At 42.4% G+C, this 15,657-nt stretch overlaps 2 protein-coding genes across 3 annotated transcripts in view; one reads left to right on the top strand and one right to left on the bottom strand.

The window, feature by feature from the left end:
- Positions 1-1,486, top strand: part of ARMH1 (armadillo like helical domain containing 1) — a 13,969-nt gene extending 12,483 nt beyond the window's left edge. For both annotated transcript variants that reach the window (XM_082054872.1, XM_082054870.1), the window contains one exon: positions 596-1,486. In XM_082054872.1, the coding sequence (XP_081910998.1) occupies positions 596-609 (14 nt within the window). In that variant the 3' untranslated portion in view covers positions 610-1,486. The remainder of the gene's footprint in view (positions 1-595) is intronic.
- The window catches only part of KIF2C (kinesin family member 2C), an 18,437-nt gene extending 2,780 nt beyond the window's left edge, over positions 1-15,657 (bottom strand). Inside the window, exons 1-17 of the mRNA XM_082054865.1 lie at positions 15,564-15,657; positions 15,360-15,454; positions 14,104-14,208; positions 13,824-13,872; positions 11,120-11,239; positions 10,266-10,370; positions 9,803-9,903; positions 9,441-9,536; positions 8,225-8,279; positions 7,976-8,138; positions 7,606-7,696; positions 5,910-5,973; positions 4,683-4,774; positions 4,305-4,447; positions 2,618-2,822; positions 2,057-2,167; positions 1,497-1,564 (exon numbers count right to left, since the gene is read on the bottom strand). Of these exons, the coding sequence (XP_081910991.1) occupies positions 1,497-1,564; positions 2,057-2,167; positions 2,618-2,822; positions 4,305-4,447; positions 4,683-4,774; positions 5,910-5,973; positions 7,606-7,696; positions 7,976-8,138; positions 8,225-8,279; positions 9,441-9,536; positions 9,803-9,903; positions 10,266-10,370; positions 11,120-11,239; positions 13,824-13,872; positions 14,104-14,208; positions 15,360-15,454; positions 15,564-15,627 (1,727 nt within the window). The 5' untranslated portion in view covers positions 15,628-15,657. The remainder of the gene's footprint in view (positions 1-1,496; positions 1,565-2,056; positions 2,168-2,617; positions 2,823-4,304; positions 4,448-4,682; positions 4,775-5,909; positions 5,974-7,605; positions 7,697-7,975; positions 8,139-8,224; positions 8,280-9,440; positions 9,537-9,802; positions 9,904-10,265; positions 10,371-11,119; positions 11,240-13,823; positions 13,873-14,103; positions 14,209-15,359; positions 15,455-15,563) is intronic.

The following is a 15,657-nucleotide window of genomic DNA, read 5'->3' as shown; positions in this document are numbered from 1 at the left end:
ACAAGAAGATTTGTTACTCAGACTCTTCTTCTAGTACTTTCTGGACCATAGCATCACAAAGCAGCTATGGCAATCAGTGCTCCGCAAGAAACATTTGGTTGCACTTTAAAAAGTTGCACATTATCACCCTAGAGGGCTGTGGGTGGGAAAGCTGAGAGGTATTTGTCTCCATGCCCAATCTAGGACCTCTCTGGAGAGATAAGTTCAAGTACACAATGCTAATTGCCAGCAACACCTTTCACAGAAGATATCTTCCACATTTCAGCTTGGTCTGTCATGACCAACTAAGAAATTAGTATAGAAAGAAAAGGAAGAAGCTTGATTTTTTTTTTTCCCCAGAAACCCATTGTGCCAAAACAGGTCTATAATAAGGATAAAAGACATGGTGCTAGAGTTAGATGTCAGACACCAGCTGGGCATTTAATTCATGTTACCAGTGTCAGCTTCATATTTACAGTGTTTCAGCCTAATACCCCCTTTCTTATAGCTTGAACTTGCATTGTGCACTGGCTAAGAACCCAGTGGGCCCAACTCAAGCCTAGAATCTTACTGAAGCACACTAAGTCAAATGTTGTGCTTTGTCCTGTACTTTCAGGTGAGCAGGAGTGACCTTCCACCAGAACAAAAAAAAGCAACTTCAATCTAGAACCAAATCCGGGAATCTGTCAAGATTCAGTGTTCCTGAATGCTTACAACAAGAATTATCATAAATCCTTTCAAAGAATGGAATGCTTTCCAGGAAGGAACCAAGCAGCCTTTTGTGAGCTAAAGAAGGAAAGCTACCAAGCCTGAAATGTGCAAGTGTCATCTTGTTAACATGGGACAAAATTGTTAATTTTCTTTTTACTTGTCACCTCACTGGACCAGTACAGAGACACAAAGCAGGGACTGGGAGGGACTCACTGCTCTCTCAGAAAGGTTCCAGGGTACAGCAAGACCCCAGGGAAACATGGGGCTCAGTCCCTGCAAATTTACCTTGCCCCGCAGGTACCCAAGGTCAACACTCCCACGATCTGCTTAGTGGCATTTGAGTTCTCCAGGTCCTTCAGATTTCACCCAAAGTCTCCCAGGTGCCACACACTTTTAGTTCATATCAGAGTTCATCAAGAACGAGTGTTTTGTGCCATTGCAGGGCCATGTCAGGGATACACTCAGCACACCACTTACAGATATGACCCAAAGTACTACAAAAAGTAAAGGGCATGGAGATAACAATTCAGGACAGGGTTAATGCCTATAAAAAACAGGGCAGTCCGTAATCTGGCATGGGAGACTCCCCTGAGGAAGAGACAGTCATGCTTTAATACAATCTCTATGTCTGACAGAGAGAACACCTAGGTTAGTTTCATAAGAGCTCTAAAATAATTTGCTCCTAAAAATCAACCTCCAAATTGCCATTACAGACTACGACAACAGGAGAACTTTTGGTCAGAATAAAGGCAGCCCAAACACCTTCTGCAACATGAGTAGAATGCCCAGGTCAGAAAGGCCATTACCTGTCAGCGTATCTCAGTGTGTTTAAGGTGTACTCGCATGAACTCATGCCCGGAGAAATCATTGCTATCTGCAAACAGAACAGAAGACCTCAGTGACTCCCACATCTGACTTTTGCTCATGTTAATGGTCCTACAGATCTCACCAGGCAGCTATGGCAAAGGGTCCTATTGAGACATTCTGTCAAGTCCATTTTTCTCTATAGCTTCTGTTGGACAGCCCAGTGGCCATATATCCAGCTTTCCACTGACTTTATGTACACCCACTGTGCTGCACCCTCCTCAGGAAGCAAAGTCCTTTGGGAGCACACCAGGCTCTACTGCAGGTTCACTGTATGAGAGTGACTTCTCCAGCCCTGCTTCTGCAGGGGTTGGGCAAAGATCACCAGGTTCTGACCTCTGTCACCAGGAGTGAGCAGAGGAGGAAAGCTGTATAACTATTTTGCAGCGAACTGAAGCTTTCTGACTTCAAAGTCCCCTCACTCTAGAAGAAGAACATGCAGCTATTTAGTCAAATTGCAGAGCACATAACCAGCGTGTGCTTGTGCCATGTGTATACTCACCATACAGGTTCTCGAGTTTATTCCTATGAATGAGTCTCTTAACACCTGGGTCAGCTTGCTCTCCCGGAAAGGGGTATGGGATTTGTTCTGCCCTAAAGCCCGAATACATTCCTGAGGAAAGACAAGTCCTGTGAATGTAATATCTGCATTTTTTCATCAAATAGCTCTGCAAGGTATCAACCAGCAATTGCTGGTAACTGAAGAGGCTAGAGAATGGTAATCTCTATTGCTCTGCAAAAGCCTCATAGCCTTTTAAATATACTCCAGTTATTTGACTGTTACAGGACAGCTGCTATATCCATCACATGTAAAAACAAAAAAGACAACTTGAATAACACTTGAAATGGCTGTACCAGTGCCTGGCCTCACAAGACAGCACTGCTTTCCTGGAAACATTCTAAGTGGATGCATACACAATTTGCAGGGTTGTTATCATACTAAACTAGGATCTGTTTGGCTGTTCTTTTTTCTTATACTAGAAATAAACAAAAGAGATAACCCTGAAGTTGAACAGAATCCATGTGTTTATGAACACTGTTTGCTCCTGGGGCTATAGCTCACCTTCAAAGCTAGCAAGCTCTTATTGATTTCTGCACCTTCCATTCGTGTCTGCCGATCAGCACTAGATGTGTCTGCACCCCTCTCATTTCCTGCCAGATCCACAAAGGAAAATTTGCCAAGCTGTTTTCCTCTTCGGCGTAGTAGGATTTGGAAGCAGGCATGTGACCGTGAAGAACAAGCATTTGCAAAAGTCTGCCCAGATGTCCTACAGCAAAGATGCAAACAGGAGTTAGAACTGTGATCACAGAAGATGCAACAGGTACCAACAGTGCCAGGCAAGACCTGAAGCCATTCAATTAAGTTGCTTAACCCCCCGGGTTTTATCCCACACATCAGTACCTCAAGTCCACATGAATTATAGAATTACCTCTGATATACGAGCACAGAAGGACTGCTGTGAGAAACTGAACCTGGGACAACTGTGAGTTGTTGAGACTTACGGCTATTTAAGCTGCCTGGCTCAACTCAGCCTATGCTGGAGCACCTTTCCAATGGCTAATGCCTTACACGTGTATTTGGAGCCAGAAGACACACCTTCAGCATTGCATCTCCCCACCTCATAGCAGGCCACATGTCATTCTCCTAATGAATCTACCATTACACAGTAAGCTCAGCCAAGCTCCCACTAAACAGGAGTAGCCCTGCTATCACGTTACAATTGTAGTAAATCCGCTTCTCCAGCCAAGCTGTCTTAGTGCTTTATCTCTGCTGTGCAACTGCACCTGCCCCATCACTGCAAAACAGATTGGAGTCTTGTAAAAACCTCCCTGTGACCTTCACCATCATTGATTCCCTGAGAAGGCTGGCAGGTTCACTGTCCCACCTGTGTCCCTTCTGCTGGGTGAAAGGGAAGGAGGTTGTCCTGAAGTGAGGCAGAAGTCTGAAATGTTAAACAGTTTTTGGTTGAATTGTCAACCAAAAAGCATGCACAGCAGAGTGCTGACTGAGCTTTCAGGATGCGCATATACTGCATATACAGTATAATACAGAAGCCAAGGAGTTCTCATTTGCCTACTAATGTTTTCACAGCAGTTGCAACTTAACTGAGACAGGTAAGACTTGATAATACAGATTTTGGCTCCTAATTAAACACACCAGTAGAGTGGTGGAGTTGCCCTGACCACAGCCTTCCTGTTAGCATGATGAGCCAAGCCTACGGCTGTCCCTTGGCACCTGCTCTCAAGGGCTCTTCAAACAAGATCCCCAAAAGACATGCAGCATTTGTGTTGCCATTGGAATAGCTCATCTGGCCTGCAGTTAAGACAAGGAATTTTTGCAAACTGTAGGTTGATGCCAGCTGCTCTTCATTGATCTTACAAGCCCACAGGGAGCTACTTGTGCTCCTGTAAACTATCGAATCCTTCTAGAAAGCAGCTAGACTGTTCAGTTTAGCTGTGGCAGCAGGGCAGTCATCTCTTCATGTGAATACTTGCCCTCTTCTCAAATTACATAAGGACATGTGAACCATGAATCCTGACCTCCTCTATGGAAGGCAGGCTAAACCCATCCCCACCAGCCCTTTATTCCATAACCACCCTCTTGTTTTCATGCAGAGTGCCTGCCTATTACTGGGAACAAGCAGCTCCCATTTAAGTCTCAAAGCACCAGCTACAGACACTATATATTTTTTGTAGACAGAGAGGTACAACAGGACAGAGCTCTTCGTATTGGGTTTAAGGCACCAAACCTGCAGGCACTGCCCATCTCGATCATTCTGATGACATCCTCAGCACAGCTGACTTTTTTCTCTTGGAGACCAACCACCTGGACCTGCTGCTTGCCATCCTCCAGGACTCGAAGCTTTGCCTTCTTATTCAAGAGGTCAAACACCTATATTCAGGCAACAAGATTGAGGTAAATCTGAACAAGATCTACTTGTATTTGGCACTGTCTTTCTATAAAGATATACACAGAAACAGCACCTTTAACATACCCTTCCAATTCAATTGCAAACACACCAAGAACAAAAGACTGTCTAGAACTACAAAAAACAGTAGGTTTTACACAGGTACTTGTGAAACATTCAGCCAAAGAGGTCAGGTCAATATTTTAAAAAAAGTCTTACCTTTCCATTGTATATTTCAAAGAAAGTCACATAGACCTCTAGGTTCTGATTCCTGTACTTGGGTTGGTTTAGAAGAAGGAAGACATCTTGTGCTGGTGAAGAAAGGCAGGAGTTCAGTTTTAGTTGCTGCTTGATCTACTTTCAAATATTGCTTAGCCATAAGGCAGCATCTAGCAGCTGGATGACAGTCAGCCTAAACAAATGCTAGTGGAACAATTAGTGCTGTGCTACCATCTGGAAGACAGTTTCAGCAGCATTCTCATCCAGGGACTGGAAACATGGGGATTCAGAAGTTTCTACCACTGATGTCACCTGCAGACAGCAATCCCGACTGATGTGAGGGAACACTGGGATCTGCTCTTGTTTTGGACAGGCCTGAAAAATTCATATTTGTGTTTCAAGCACTTCTTGCAGAAAGCCTGTAAAACACACATCCCTGAGCATCTGCATTGCTGCTCTTTGGAGACCATACACCAGATCAGTTGACCCTTAGGCTAAATTCAGTGCAGCACCTCACAATTAGCTTTCACACACTGAGATTGAGCTGGAAAGCAAAGACTTTGCTTCAGGGCCAGTCATTACTAATTTTCAGAGACTAGCAAACAGTTGCTTCTAGTTTCAACTGCTGTGTTACACAGGTTAATTTCACAATATGCCTTTCTAAAGGGAAGGTAGAAGAGGCCAGAGTTCACAGGGCTTTCTGGGCATTATATCAATGAGGGGCTTCTAAACACCTGTTTGCTGAAGTCATTTTATATGCACCAGGGTTTTTTGCATCTAATGTGTACAGGAAGAAATAACATTCATATGCTTTCTGTATACAAGCTTTATATTAGAAATAGGTAAGGTTGTGTTACATTCAAGTCAGGTATTTCCAAGCACCATCCTTAGTTTGAGACAAAAGCAAATCAGAATAATCACAGTTAAATGGTTCAGCCCAGCAAATGCCAAATTAGTAAATACATCATCTCTTTGCCTCAAAACCAAGTGACTTCTAGTGAGTTAAGTGTGGATCTAGAAATTTATAGACTGGATATAAAATATTTTGTGAAACTGATTAAAAATAACCATGCCTCCTGCAAACACCAGTATTTATTATTGAAAACACAAATACCTTATGTATCTTTCATTGGAAACATTTTAAATAACCATACAAAACCAGATCTTATCTATTTAAGAAAAACAAGCATTACTTTGATTTTCCTATCTAAAGAAGAATCAACTTACATGCAAAAGCATATATGCCCTTTGAGGCATTCTGTGCTCTCCCAGAGAAGTCTCCACCCATAGTCTGTGAAAAGAAAAGAGTTAAGGTGTGGTACAAACAAGTCAGGCTGCCTGATTTTAGTCCTAAGAACATACTAGGAAATTACTATATATATATGTGCTCCGATGTCAGCAAGATGATTAGAACACAGTGCAATACAGGATAAAATTAGTTTCTGCTTCCCTATCAGTTAAGAATCTGGACTTTGCAAAGCAACAGCTGAATGCCTGCAAGGCTCTGCAGTGCAGAGTCAAAGCAGTTGTTCCTCCAAGGGGAAATGCACAGTCTTGACAGAGCAACCAAATCGCCTCTGTCAGAAGAAACAGACTCATTTTTTAGGACGTTGGTTGAGTAACGTTTTCACTGCAACTTCCCAAAGCTCATGTGTGATATCCAAATGCATCAAACCTCTAGGTAAGAATATCTTTAACTCCTTTGACCAAGATGCCTTTAATCTCAAAGTTTTCAGTTGGTATTATTCTGGTGACTTGCTCTACCACTTTTCTATGAAACAGAGTCAATTATTTAAAACAATTCAAGCCCATGACACATTCTCAGTGTACCAGAGTTTAATACGCAGCACTCCAGTCTCACGGTAGAGCTACTGGCCTTGCACTAGTTCTGCACCCTAGGATCAAGGAGGAAAAATAACTTAATTGCCTACGATTTTAGTGCCTCACAGTTGTGTTCCTGCCACGACACTTGGATGAGCAGTTTTGTCTGCCCATTCCAGTGCAGTGGATGAAGCCTACATCAAAACTTCTATGAAGTTCCAAACTTCCTTCTGGATTACTGGAGAGATCTACAGCTCACTATATAGCACTAACGATAGGAGATCCTAGCCTAAAACTTGCCTCTGCTCCACTGAAGTTGGAGCAACTGTCTGATTACTCAAACTGGCAGCCTAGCCTAGTCCAGTCTGGATCACTGTGGTTTGAGGAAAAGGCTTCCTGCAGAGCAAGACAGCAGATTCAACTCCACTATCATGCTGTGAGGGAATGGATTTTCCCACTTTCTTTCCCTATAGTTTCCAGAAGAAGAAAGTTAAGAAAAAAAAAAACAGTTGTTGAAAATCTAGAGCAGATCACCTTTGAGGCAGAAGACAGTCTTCCCATCTCTTGAAAATGTAACTGTAGACTGTAAGGATTGGTTAGAAAGTGAACACACTAATTTGCCCACTTCACAAACAATACCAGATCACTTAAATGTTTCTGTGCAACAAGAGGCTTATTCTTATATAATCTGAAGTCTTTGGAATGCATCCAAGCTCAAAACACAGCACATACAATAGCCTTTGCCTCAGATGTAGACTAACAGCCCCACTTTGCAGACTGGAGTTTGGCAGCAACAGCCATTTGGGGCAAGGAGTAGCCCTGACTAACGCTATCATGTCAGGGCATCACAAGTCTTCAAAGAGGCAGCTGTGGGATGTGGGTCTTACTACAATTTTCTTCACAGCCCCCCAAATAGGTAAAACTACAGAAAAATAATAGGTAAACACTATAGAACAAAAGGATTAACAACTGACAAAGTATTAGCTTTAAGACAGTAAAACCAAGATCCAAACTCCTTATACAATCCTACGCATTATCAAGATCAAGGAGCGTTAAGTACTGTAGATAAAGCCAGAAAATTTGAAGCCTTGGAGAAACTTACATGTGTCTTGCCACTGCCTGTCTGGCCATATGCAAAGCATGTCGCCTTGCCGCCCTCAAAGATGGTCTCTACGAGAGGTCTGGCAGTGAACCTGGATATTCAGAAAGTAAAAGACAGTTAAGGCAAGGATTCCACACCCTGCTTCATCAGTTTTTCTTAAAAAAAAAAAAATGAGGGGCACAAATAAAAGCAAATCCTTCAGAAACCAGCAAGACTATACCAGAATTAAGCTTTAGACTTTTCAGTTCTTTGGTTTTCTTCAAAAAGGATCTTAATATTTATTTCAGGTAGCAGTTTCTTTAAGCCAGGACGCCATCTAGCTATAGCTTCTTTATCTTGAAAGTCACTCTCAAAGAGAAGCAAGCATTACCTGTACACCATCTCATTAGAAGAGAATTCATCAAATGAAAAGTCAAATCTAAATGCTTGGGTGTCAAGGTATTTTGTGAGGTCCACTTTCTGCTTTGGCTCATGCATCAGCAGCACACACTTGCTCGGAATAGTAATCACATCACATTCCTTTCTCAGAAGTTCTGTTGACAGAAAAGACCCTCAGTTTTAACAAGAGTAAGCAATGTCAAACTGCTCCAAGACAGACGTGCTTTGTCGGTACACTCACCTTGTTTATTGAGAGGGCGCTTCCTCACACAGACACAAATCCTATGTTCTTCTGTCTAAAAGAAAAGTAAGAAGTAATAATTGTTTCTCAATTACACCCACACCTTCTTAGTGTAACAAAGACCCAATGCTCCCTCACATCTTTTCTATATGCTGATCAGAGTTGCCTCTGATACTGATCAGACCCAACTCACACAGGGATGTAAACCTTAATGTCTATTCAGTGCAAAATAAATGCTACAAACAATCAACCTTTACAAAGTACGCTCCAACATATCAGATGGAAATGCTGCTGTGCTGTAGGAAAAGTGTCCCAAATATTTTGTGTCAGAATTAGTGATAAGTTCGGTCCTTGGCCAGGTTTCCAGCAAAATCTGCAATATCAGTTTTGCAGCTACAATCACATCCAGGTAAATTATTCTTTTAATTTATCCTATATGTATTTTTTGACCTACAGTTCTTTACTTCTGCAGCGAGTTTAGCGTTTATGCAGCACAGCTACACATCAGTTGAGTTTGGGAAAGCACATATTCCATCAGTTGAGGCAGAAATCAGATGACAACCTCTTCTGTCACTCAGCGATACAGACAAACAGCTGGTCCTTACCCCCATGGGATGCAGGCACACAAACCACCTTGTGTTCTAACCTAGTTCCTAGTTTGAACTTAAATGCTGTCATTTTTCACTGACCATAACAAGGCTTTTGCGTGTTCTCAGGTATTAACCAATGCTTCCTCCATAATTGCTGAAGTTCTCAACCAGGCCTGTTTATTCTAGTTTTTGACATCTACATTTGGTCCTCCACTTTTTGAAATAGTTTAAAATTACTTAATGCATGGCTTACATGAAATAACACTTTCTGTCACAGGACAATATTCTGCTTTAACTTATACCTATACCTACAACAGGCTAGGCAGCTATGTAATAGGCTTCCATTCAGAAGCTCTGAAAAATAGATGTTGCCACACAAATCATTGCATGATAATTGTTAAAGCACAAGCTCTTTACTAGTGACACATGCAAAGTAATGCAAGGCATCTCAGCCCTAAATAGGGGAGGTAAATGACCTCACAAATAACCAGGTGCCTCAAGACCACAATGTGCTCAGAGGATTTCCAAGGTGCAGTGATGCACTAAATCACTCATATGCTAAAATCTTCAGTACAACAGAAAGATCTGTCTACAGGCTGCAGTTAGTAGCCTCAGTATCTACTTACTGGGTCAGTTATAGACATTGGCTGGTAGTTTAAAGTTTCTCTGAATTCCTTGATCATCCGTGCAAACTCCCAGTTAGGATTGCTGCTGTCAAATTCCTGCATGGAAAAACCATAGACATGAAGGTAATTAACATATTAGAGCAAAAAAGCTCCAGAGCACACTAAACAATCAGTTGTACATAATTACAAATGAATATTTCACTTAAAAGCTACAAGATTCAGAACTTGCTGAAACTAGACTCAACCCATCCTTATGTACAGCTTTGTAAGAACAAAGCCTGTCCAATATGTTTTAGTTTCAACTATTGTGATTCGCTATCCTATAGAATTTCCCCTTACTGGTGTACTGCAGAGTACTCCACCTGTGCACGTTTTGTCCTGTTTTCACTAATTTGGGCTCTCTTTTCTTCTCTCTTGTTTTTAATTTTCTCCATCTCTTTAACAGTATTAGTTCTTCTTCGAACTAGATAAAACAAAAACATTTCCTTTTATTAGATTTTCATACTGGGTTTTAAGCAAATACAAATATATCAGCTTTTCCAGAATAACATATACAGGAAAATCTTCAGAAGGATGGTCATTAATTTTGCAGTGCTTCTTTCCCAAACCAGATCTAGCACAGAAACTGCCTCGCAAGCCTCATTACCACTCTAAATCAAAGGTGGCATTTCTGAGGAGATACTGCTATAACAGAATTATGCCATTTGTAATAAAAAATACTGGAGATATTCAGTCTCACTGCCAAAGCCACCGTTTCAAAGCTTTTGTCTCGGAGGGATGCATTGCTGACTGGTGAGTCAGTTCTTATCCACTGCTCCCAGGTACCTGGGCTCACTGTAGCAGCAGGCAGATGATCCTCTGTATTTCCATTTACATTTGGCAATAAGGCTTCTGGAGCACAGCTCAGCCTGTTAGTCTTTGCTCGGCCAGCTGCAGGAAGAAACCAGACCAAAACCAATAATTAGATCCCAAAGATCAAGATTAATTATGTAATTTGTAAAGCCCCACAGACCACATTCCTCAACTCTGATTCTGGCTCAGCAGACAGAACTAGCTAAAAACTGTGCTAAGCGTGCAAACAATTTTTTAAATTCTTCGCCAATCACTACATTTTATTCAAAGCTACAAATCAAGGCCACACCAACTAGACAAGAATTAAGCATCAAGCATCTGATTTTGATGTCTTTGCAGAATTTAATACAACTGGCATGCCCTCAACTATTCATAGAATAAGTCTGGTAAAGAAAAATAACTACAATTTCATAATTCAATTTCATAATTCAAGTAAGCTCAAGTTCTTGTTTTACTCAAGCAGCATAGCTAAAAGTACTACTAGTTACAAAGCACATTGTCAGCAGTATTAAGGCACTTCTCTTCCTACTCTAGCCCTGTGAATACCGCTTTGTGCCTTTAAGCAGATACCACATCCACCCACAGAACCGCAGCTCTGGTTAACAAAGCACATCATTGTTCAACAACATCATTTCCAGGGTCCTTTGAGAACCCCTTCAGGTAGGAGCCCTCAATATCTCCCTAATGGCAGACCTCTAGGTCTCTCTTATTTTATATATGAAGGGGTAGAGATTGCTCCTCCCCTGGGGTTTGCAGTTTAGCTAATGAAATGCATGCAAAGCATCTTGCTTCATAGCAAGAATTCACTGGGCTCTTTCTCAGCTCACCAGGAACTGATGAATTGTTTCTGGTTTGTATAGAAGTGCAGGGATCCACCCTCATCTCATTTTCCTGGAGGCTGCACTGTGATTCTGCGATAACACACATCCTGGTACGGCCACGCACAGCTTTGGAAACACAAATTCAAGGTCAGCATCATGCCTCAGACACTCAAGATATTTGAAAGTAAATCAAGTGCTTACAAAATACAGAACAGTGGGGAGCAAAGTGTGGTTAAAAGAACCATTTCCAGATCGCTGATGCATTAGCAAAGTGCAGGACAAAGCAACGCAGGTGGGTGAAAAGTGATCATGAACTAAACCACTACAAAAATAGCAAACAGTTCATTCCAGATTTGCAGTTCCAGTAGATTTCAGATACCACTAAGGATTCACTAACGCAGCATTTCCAGAACATTAATACATAGGTGGGAGGAAGTTAACAAGTCAGGGAACTCAGAGATCCTCTGAAGCCTCACACTTGCAGCACTATGTGAATTACTGTTCTATGGTGACAGCAGAACTGCAGTTGAGCAACTGGTCATGGGCAGTGTCATGCCCACCATCACAGCACCTGTGCACAGTGTGTGTGGCACACACTTGATAACACTAAATTCAGCTAAGAGACTCCACATAATCACAACAGTAAATCTTTGGAAAGGGGCCTTTTGTAGGCATTCTCCATTGTCACATGCCAAGCTATTTCTTTCATTCATTGAGACCAAGTCCCTCACAAAGCTGCCTGAGGAAGGGACTGAAACATACACCTCACTAGATTCGTAAAGAAAGCAAATCTGATATGAAAAAACATAGGAATCTGATTTGAAAGCTAGAACTACCATTACCTCTAGCATTCATGATAATTTATCCAGAATTAATCGCTATGATTTCAGAAGACACCAGATCTGTTTCAGACCAAGGACAAATTTCAACTCCAGATCAAATGCCTTAGAACCACACCCGTGACATTCAGCGATCATATCTGTTAGCTCTTTACCTGGAGTCTTCTGCTCAGGTGCAGAGACACTAGGTTTCACTGCTGCAACTTTAGGAATAAAAAGAATCAGTTTAATTATACTTAGATATGGTATTTAATTCCATTTGTTTTTGTCACATCACAAACTCAGCAGCACTTGTTCTATAAATTATAGTGCTCCTGGACATGGACACCAACTGAAGAATTTGCTGCATCTAAATGGTTTTGATTCAAGTGATTCTTGTACATTAGAATATTCAGCATCCTCTAAAATTCTGAGTCAGAGGATGGAGGCACGATCTGTTTCTTAATTCTGAAAGAACTGCTTCTGCTTCTCTCACTTCCCTGAATGAGGTGGAGACAGACACCTCCTGATCTTCTTTGATTTGTTTAGTCTAAAAACAAGAACCTGAAGCCAATGTTACGCTCCTAATCAGTGCAGTGCAGAGTTTGCAACAGGACAGATACTGACACTCATGGGGTTTAGCTAGCTAAACCAGATAATATTTGAGGAATACTGAAAACACTGCTGCTCTCCTGTACTCTGAGCAGGTCTTCAGGGACAAGATTGTGCCAGTAGGAAAGGCAACAGATATTTCAGATTTGCAATTAGATTTTATACTTCAGGAAAGCCATGACCTTTGTGAGGGCATTTTCCCATCAATCAGTGACTGGATTAAAATACCTTTCTTTTTCCCACTAGCTCTCCAGGTCCATTAACTGACTTGTCTAGAGACAGTTATAACTTTACACATCTTTTTACTTGCCAGTTCACAAAATTTATGGCGAGTTCTCTGGACTTGAGGAAGACTGGCATGGTCTAGTACAGAACAACTTTTGACATATTAAGCTGCTTTGACTGCTCCTGACTCTTTGATGCAAAGGGATTTGTACTGTTGTCTTCTGCTACCAGCTTCCCTGTCTTGCATTACATACAGCAAGAGAGGTCAGACAAGCCCAGCTGTTTTATTTACAGCTCGGTTTTATAGAAAAGCACAAGTTCTGGTTAACTATGTGCTTTAAGAGAATCATTTAATTAGCAGCCTCAGCATCATGCAAGTTGTGGTGCCGCTTGCAATTCTAAAATCGGAAAGAATCAACTAAAACTAAGAAGAGGCAGAAGACATGGGAGTCTTCTAACTCATGATACCTCAAGAAAAACAATTCGTTAGCAATCCCACACTGACATCTCTATCTTCTCTTCTGGCTTTGTTCAAAACATAATACTGACATACAGTCACTGAGCACCACACCAGCTGGCACTTTGGCTGCCTGCTCTGAAATATCTCCAAGGACATGTTGCCTAGGGGAGGAGACATGCATTTGTCACCACTATTTCTTGCCCTTTCCACTCTCATTTTGACACTTCTAGTCTTAATAACTGCCACTTGCCTTTTGTTATTTGTGGCAGTCGTGAAACTCCATACGAACTTTAAAATTCACTGCAACATTAACTGCCTAGTGACATTTAAAGCAGTATGAAGGAACAGCTACAGCAAAGCTGTAGGAAAAAAAGGCAACACATAACAAACCTCAGCTTGAAGGAAAAGGATAGCAATGTGTTAGCAAAGTTTCTGCACTCAGGAGTCCAAACTGTTGGTATGAATCAGTGTGGTCTTTATTGGCATTGCCTGAATAAGCAGTCTTATGATGCTTATTCGGCTATAATATTATGGCTGCAACAAAAGACCACGACTGTTTCACAGGGATATAGCAGAGAAAAGAACGTTTTCTCACCTCCCCGTGGAGCAGGAATTTTTGAAAGGGTTGTTCTACGCTTCTGTTTCTGAAAAACAGTGAATGCTGTAAATGATCAGGAAATAAGCTGCGAACAGTTAGCACAGCACCTCAAGACAACACTGATACAACAAGGATTTCTGATCAAAGTCTAACTATGAGACTGAAAAGACAAGTTAGAGACCCCAAACTTTAAGACTGGATGTATTATTTATAACAAGATCTATGCTGTTGACACTTTAGTACCTTAGGAAAGACTAAATCACTTTAAAGCACTTACCTGAACAGTTATATTCTCCTGCAAAGGAAGGTTCTCTTTCACATCTGCAGCAGGTATTTCTTCTAATAACTCAGGATTTATTGTTATCACATCATCAATTTCAACCTACAAGAGCAAAAGGATTTTGCAGAGTGCAATATTGCTGCTACCACTTAACAGCTTCTTTTTTTAACCTTGACTTCCAGTACAAGCAAACAAACCTCACCCACTGCCTGACAAATGTTAAGTTAAAATCTCCTGGAAGGGCAAGACGGTAGTTTCTATTCCATTTTGGTAGTCTCATATGTCCAAATATGATACAAGAAATGTGCTAGTTAAGCCATTTACCCTCACCTGCCAAACACCACACAGCTCTGCGGGTGCCATAGAGCACTTCTGAAGAGACAGGCAAAGCACATTTGGCATCAACCGCTTTAATCTCTGACTGCTAATCTTAGTAAATCTCAGCTGCTCTGTGACTTCTGTGCTAGGAGAGCATTAAGCAGTTACCTTGTGATTGAGTTTACTGAAATAAACTTCAACGAGCTGCTTAGGCTTTGGGAAATGAAGGATTCAGCATTTAATCCACAAGTCAGTTCACCTGCATTTCCATTATTATATTTCACCTAGGGCCAGCTCCTGCCTGACACTCCAGTGAAGTCATAATCATAATCCTGCCAGAGATTTAAGATCCAGTTTCAAAGTACCGGTCAACAGTAACTTTAAATTCTAGAGTATAGGTTTCCAGAGAAACAGATAGACCAGTGTGTTTGCTCAGTTACCAAAGGAGATTTTAAGTGTCAGAATTTCAGCCACATCAACCTGAAGTGCCCCAGGTTCCATTTCCTTGCCCCTTCCCCCAAAAATCTCACACCGTATGTATTTTATACTAGTGTAGAGAGTCCAGAAATCAAACTCAGCCCTCTTAACATGACACCTTGTAAGTGGCACGTTGACTCTCAGGACAGCCTGAAGACCACGGTTAAAGACACAAAAAGCCGACAGACACTCCCCATAGCTGGGAAAACTGGGACTTCGGGGCGTTCGAATTCAGCAGCCAACAGTGTAAGCGAGATGCCCAACACGCCGTTGTTCAACCGGAGAGGTTACGAGCCCGGTTTCGGTGCCCACTCACACCGCCCCCCGGCGCTGCGCCTGACACAGCGTTAAAACCGAACACACGTCGCTTTGTTTCCCGGAGGAAGCAGCGGCCGCAGAGCCCGGGAGGCGGCAGAAGGGGAGCGGGACCGGGGCACGGGGAAGGGACCGCCACTCACCTCCTTGCCCTTGACGTCGCCGCCGTCGCACCACTCCACGGACACGGAGCACCGGTCCACGTTCACCGTCTTCACCGTCGCCTTCTGGATCAAGCCTGGAAGAGGCCGGCGTTGAACCCCAGGACCCCCACGGTACCGCCCCGCCGCTACCGAGGCGGCGGCCGGGACCCCCGCAGACATTCCGCTCCCCTCCCCACTCCTCACCGTTACTCCGCTGGATCTTAATGACGCTGCCGGGACAAACGAGGCGGTAGACGCGGGAGTCCATGGCCCGGGCAGGAGGAGCGCAGGCGGCCCC

The sequence above is a fragment of the Streptopelia decaocto genome (genome assembly GCF_964273445.1).
Source record: "Streptopelia decaocto genome assembly, chromosome: 5".
Taxonomy (NCBI): Eukaryota; Metazoa; Chordata; class Aves; order Columbiformes; family Columbidae; genus Streptopelia; species Streptopelia decaocto.
This window is presented reverse-complemented; position numbering and strand designations above follow the sequence as displayed.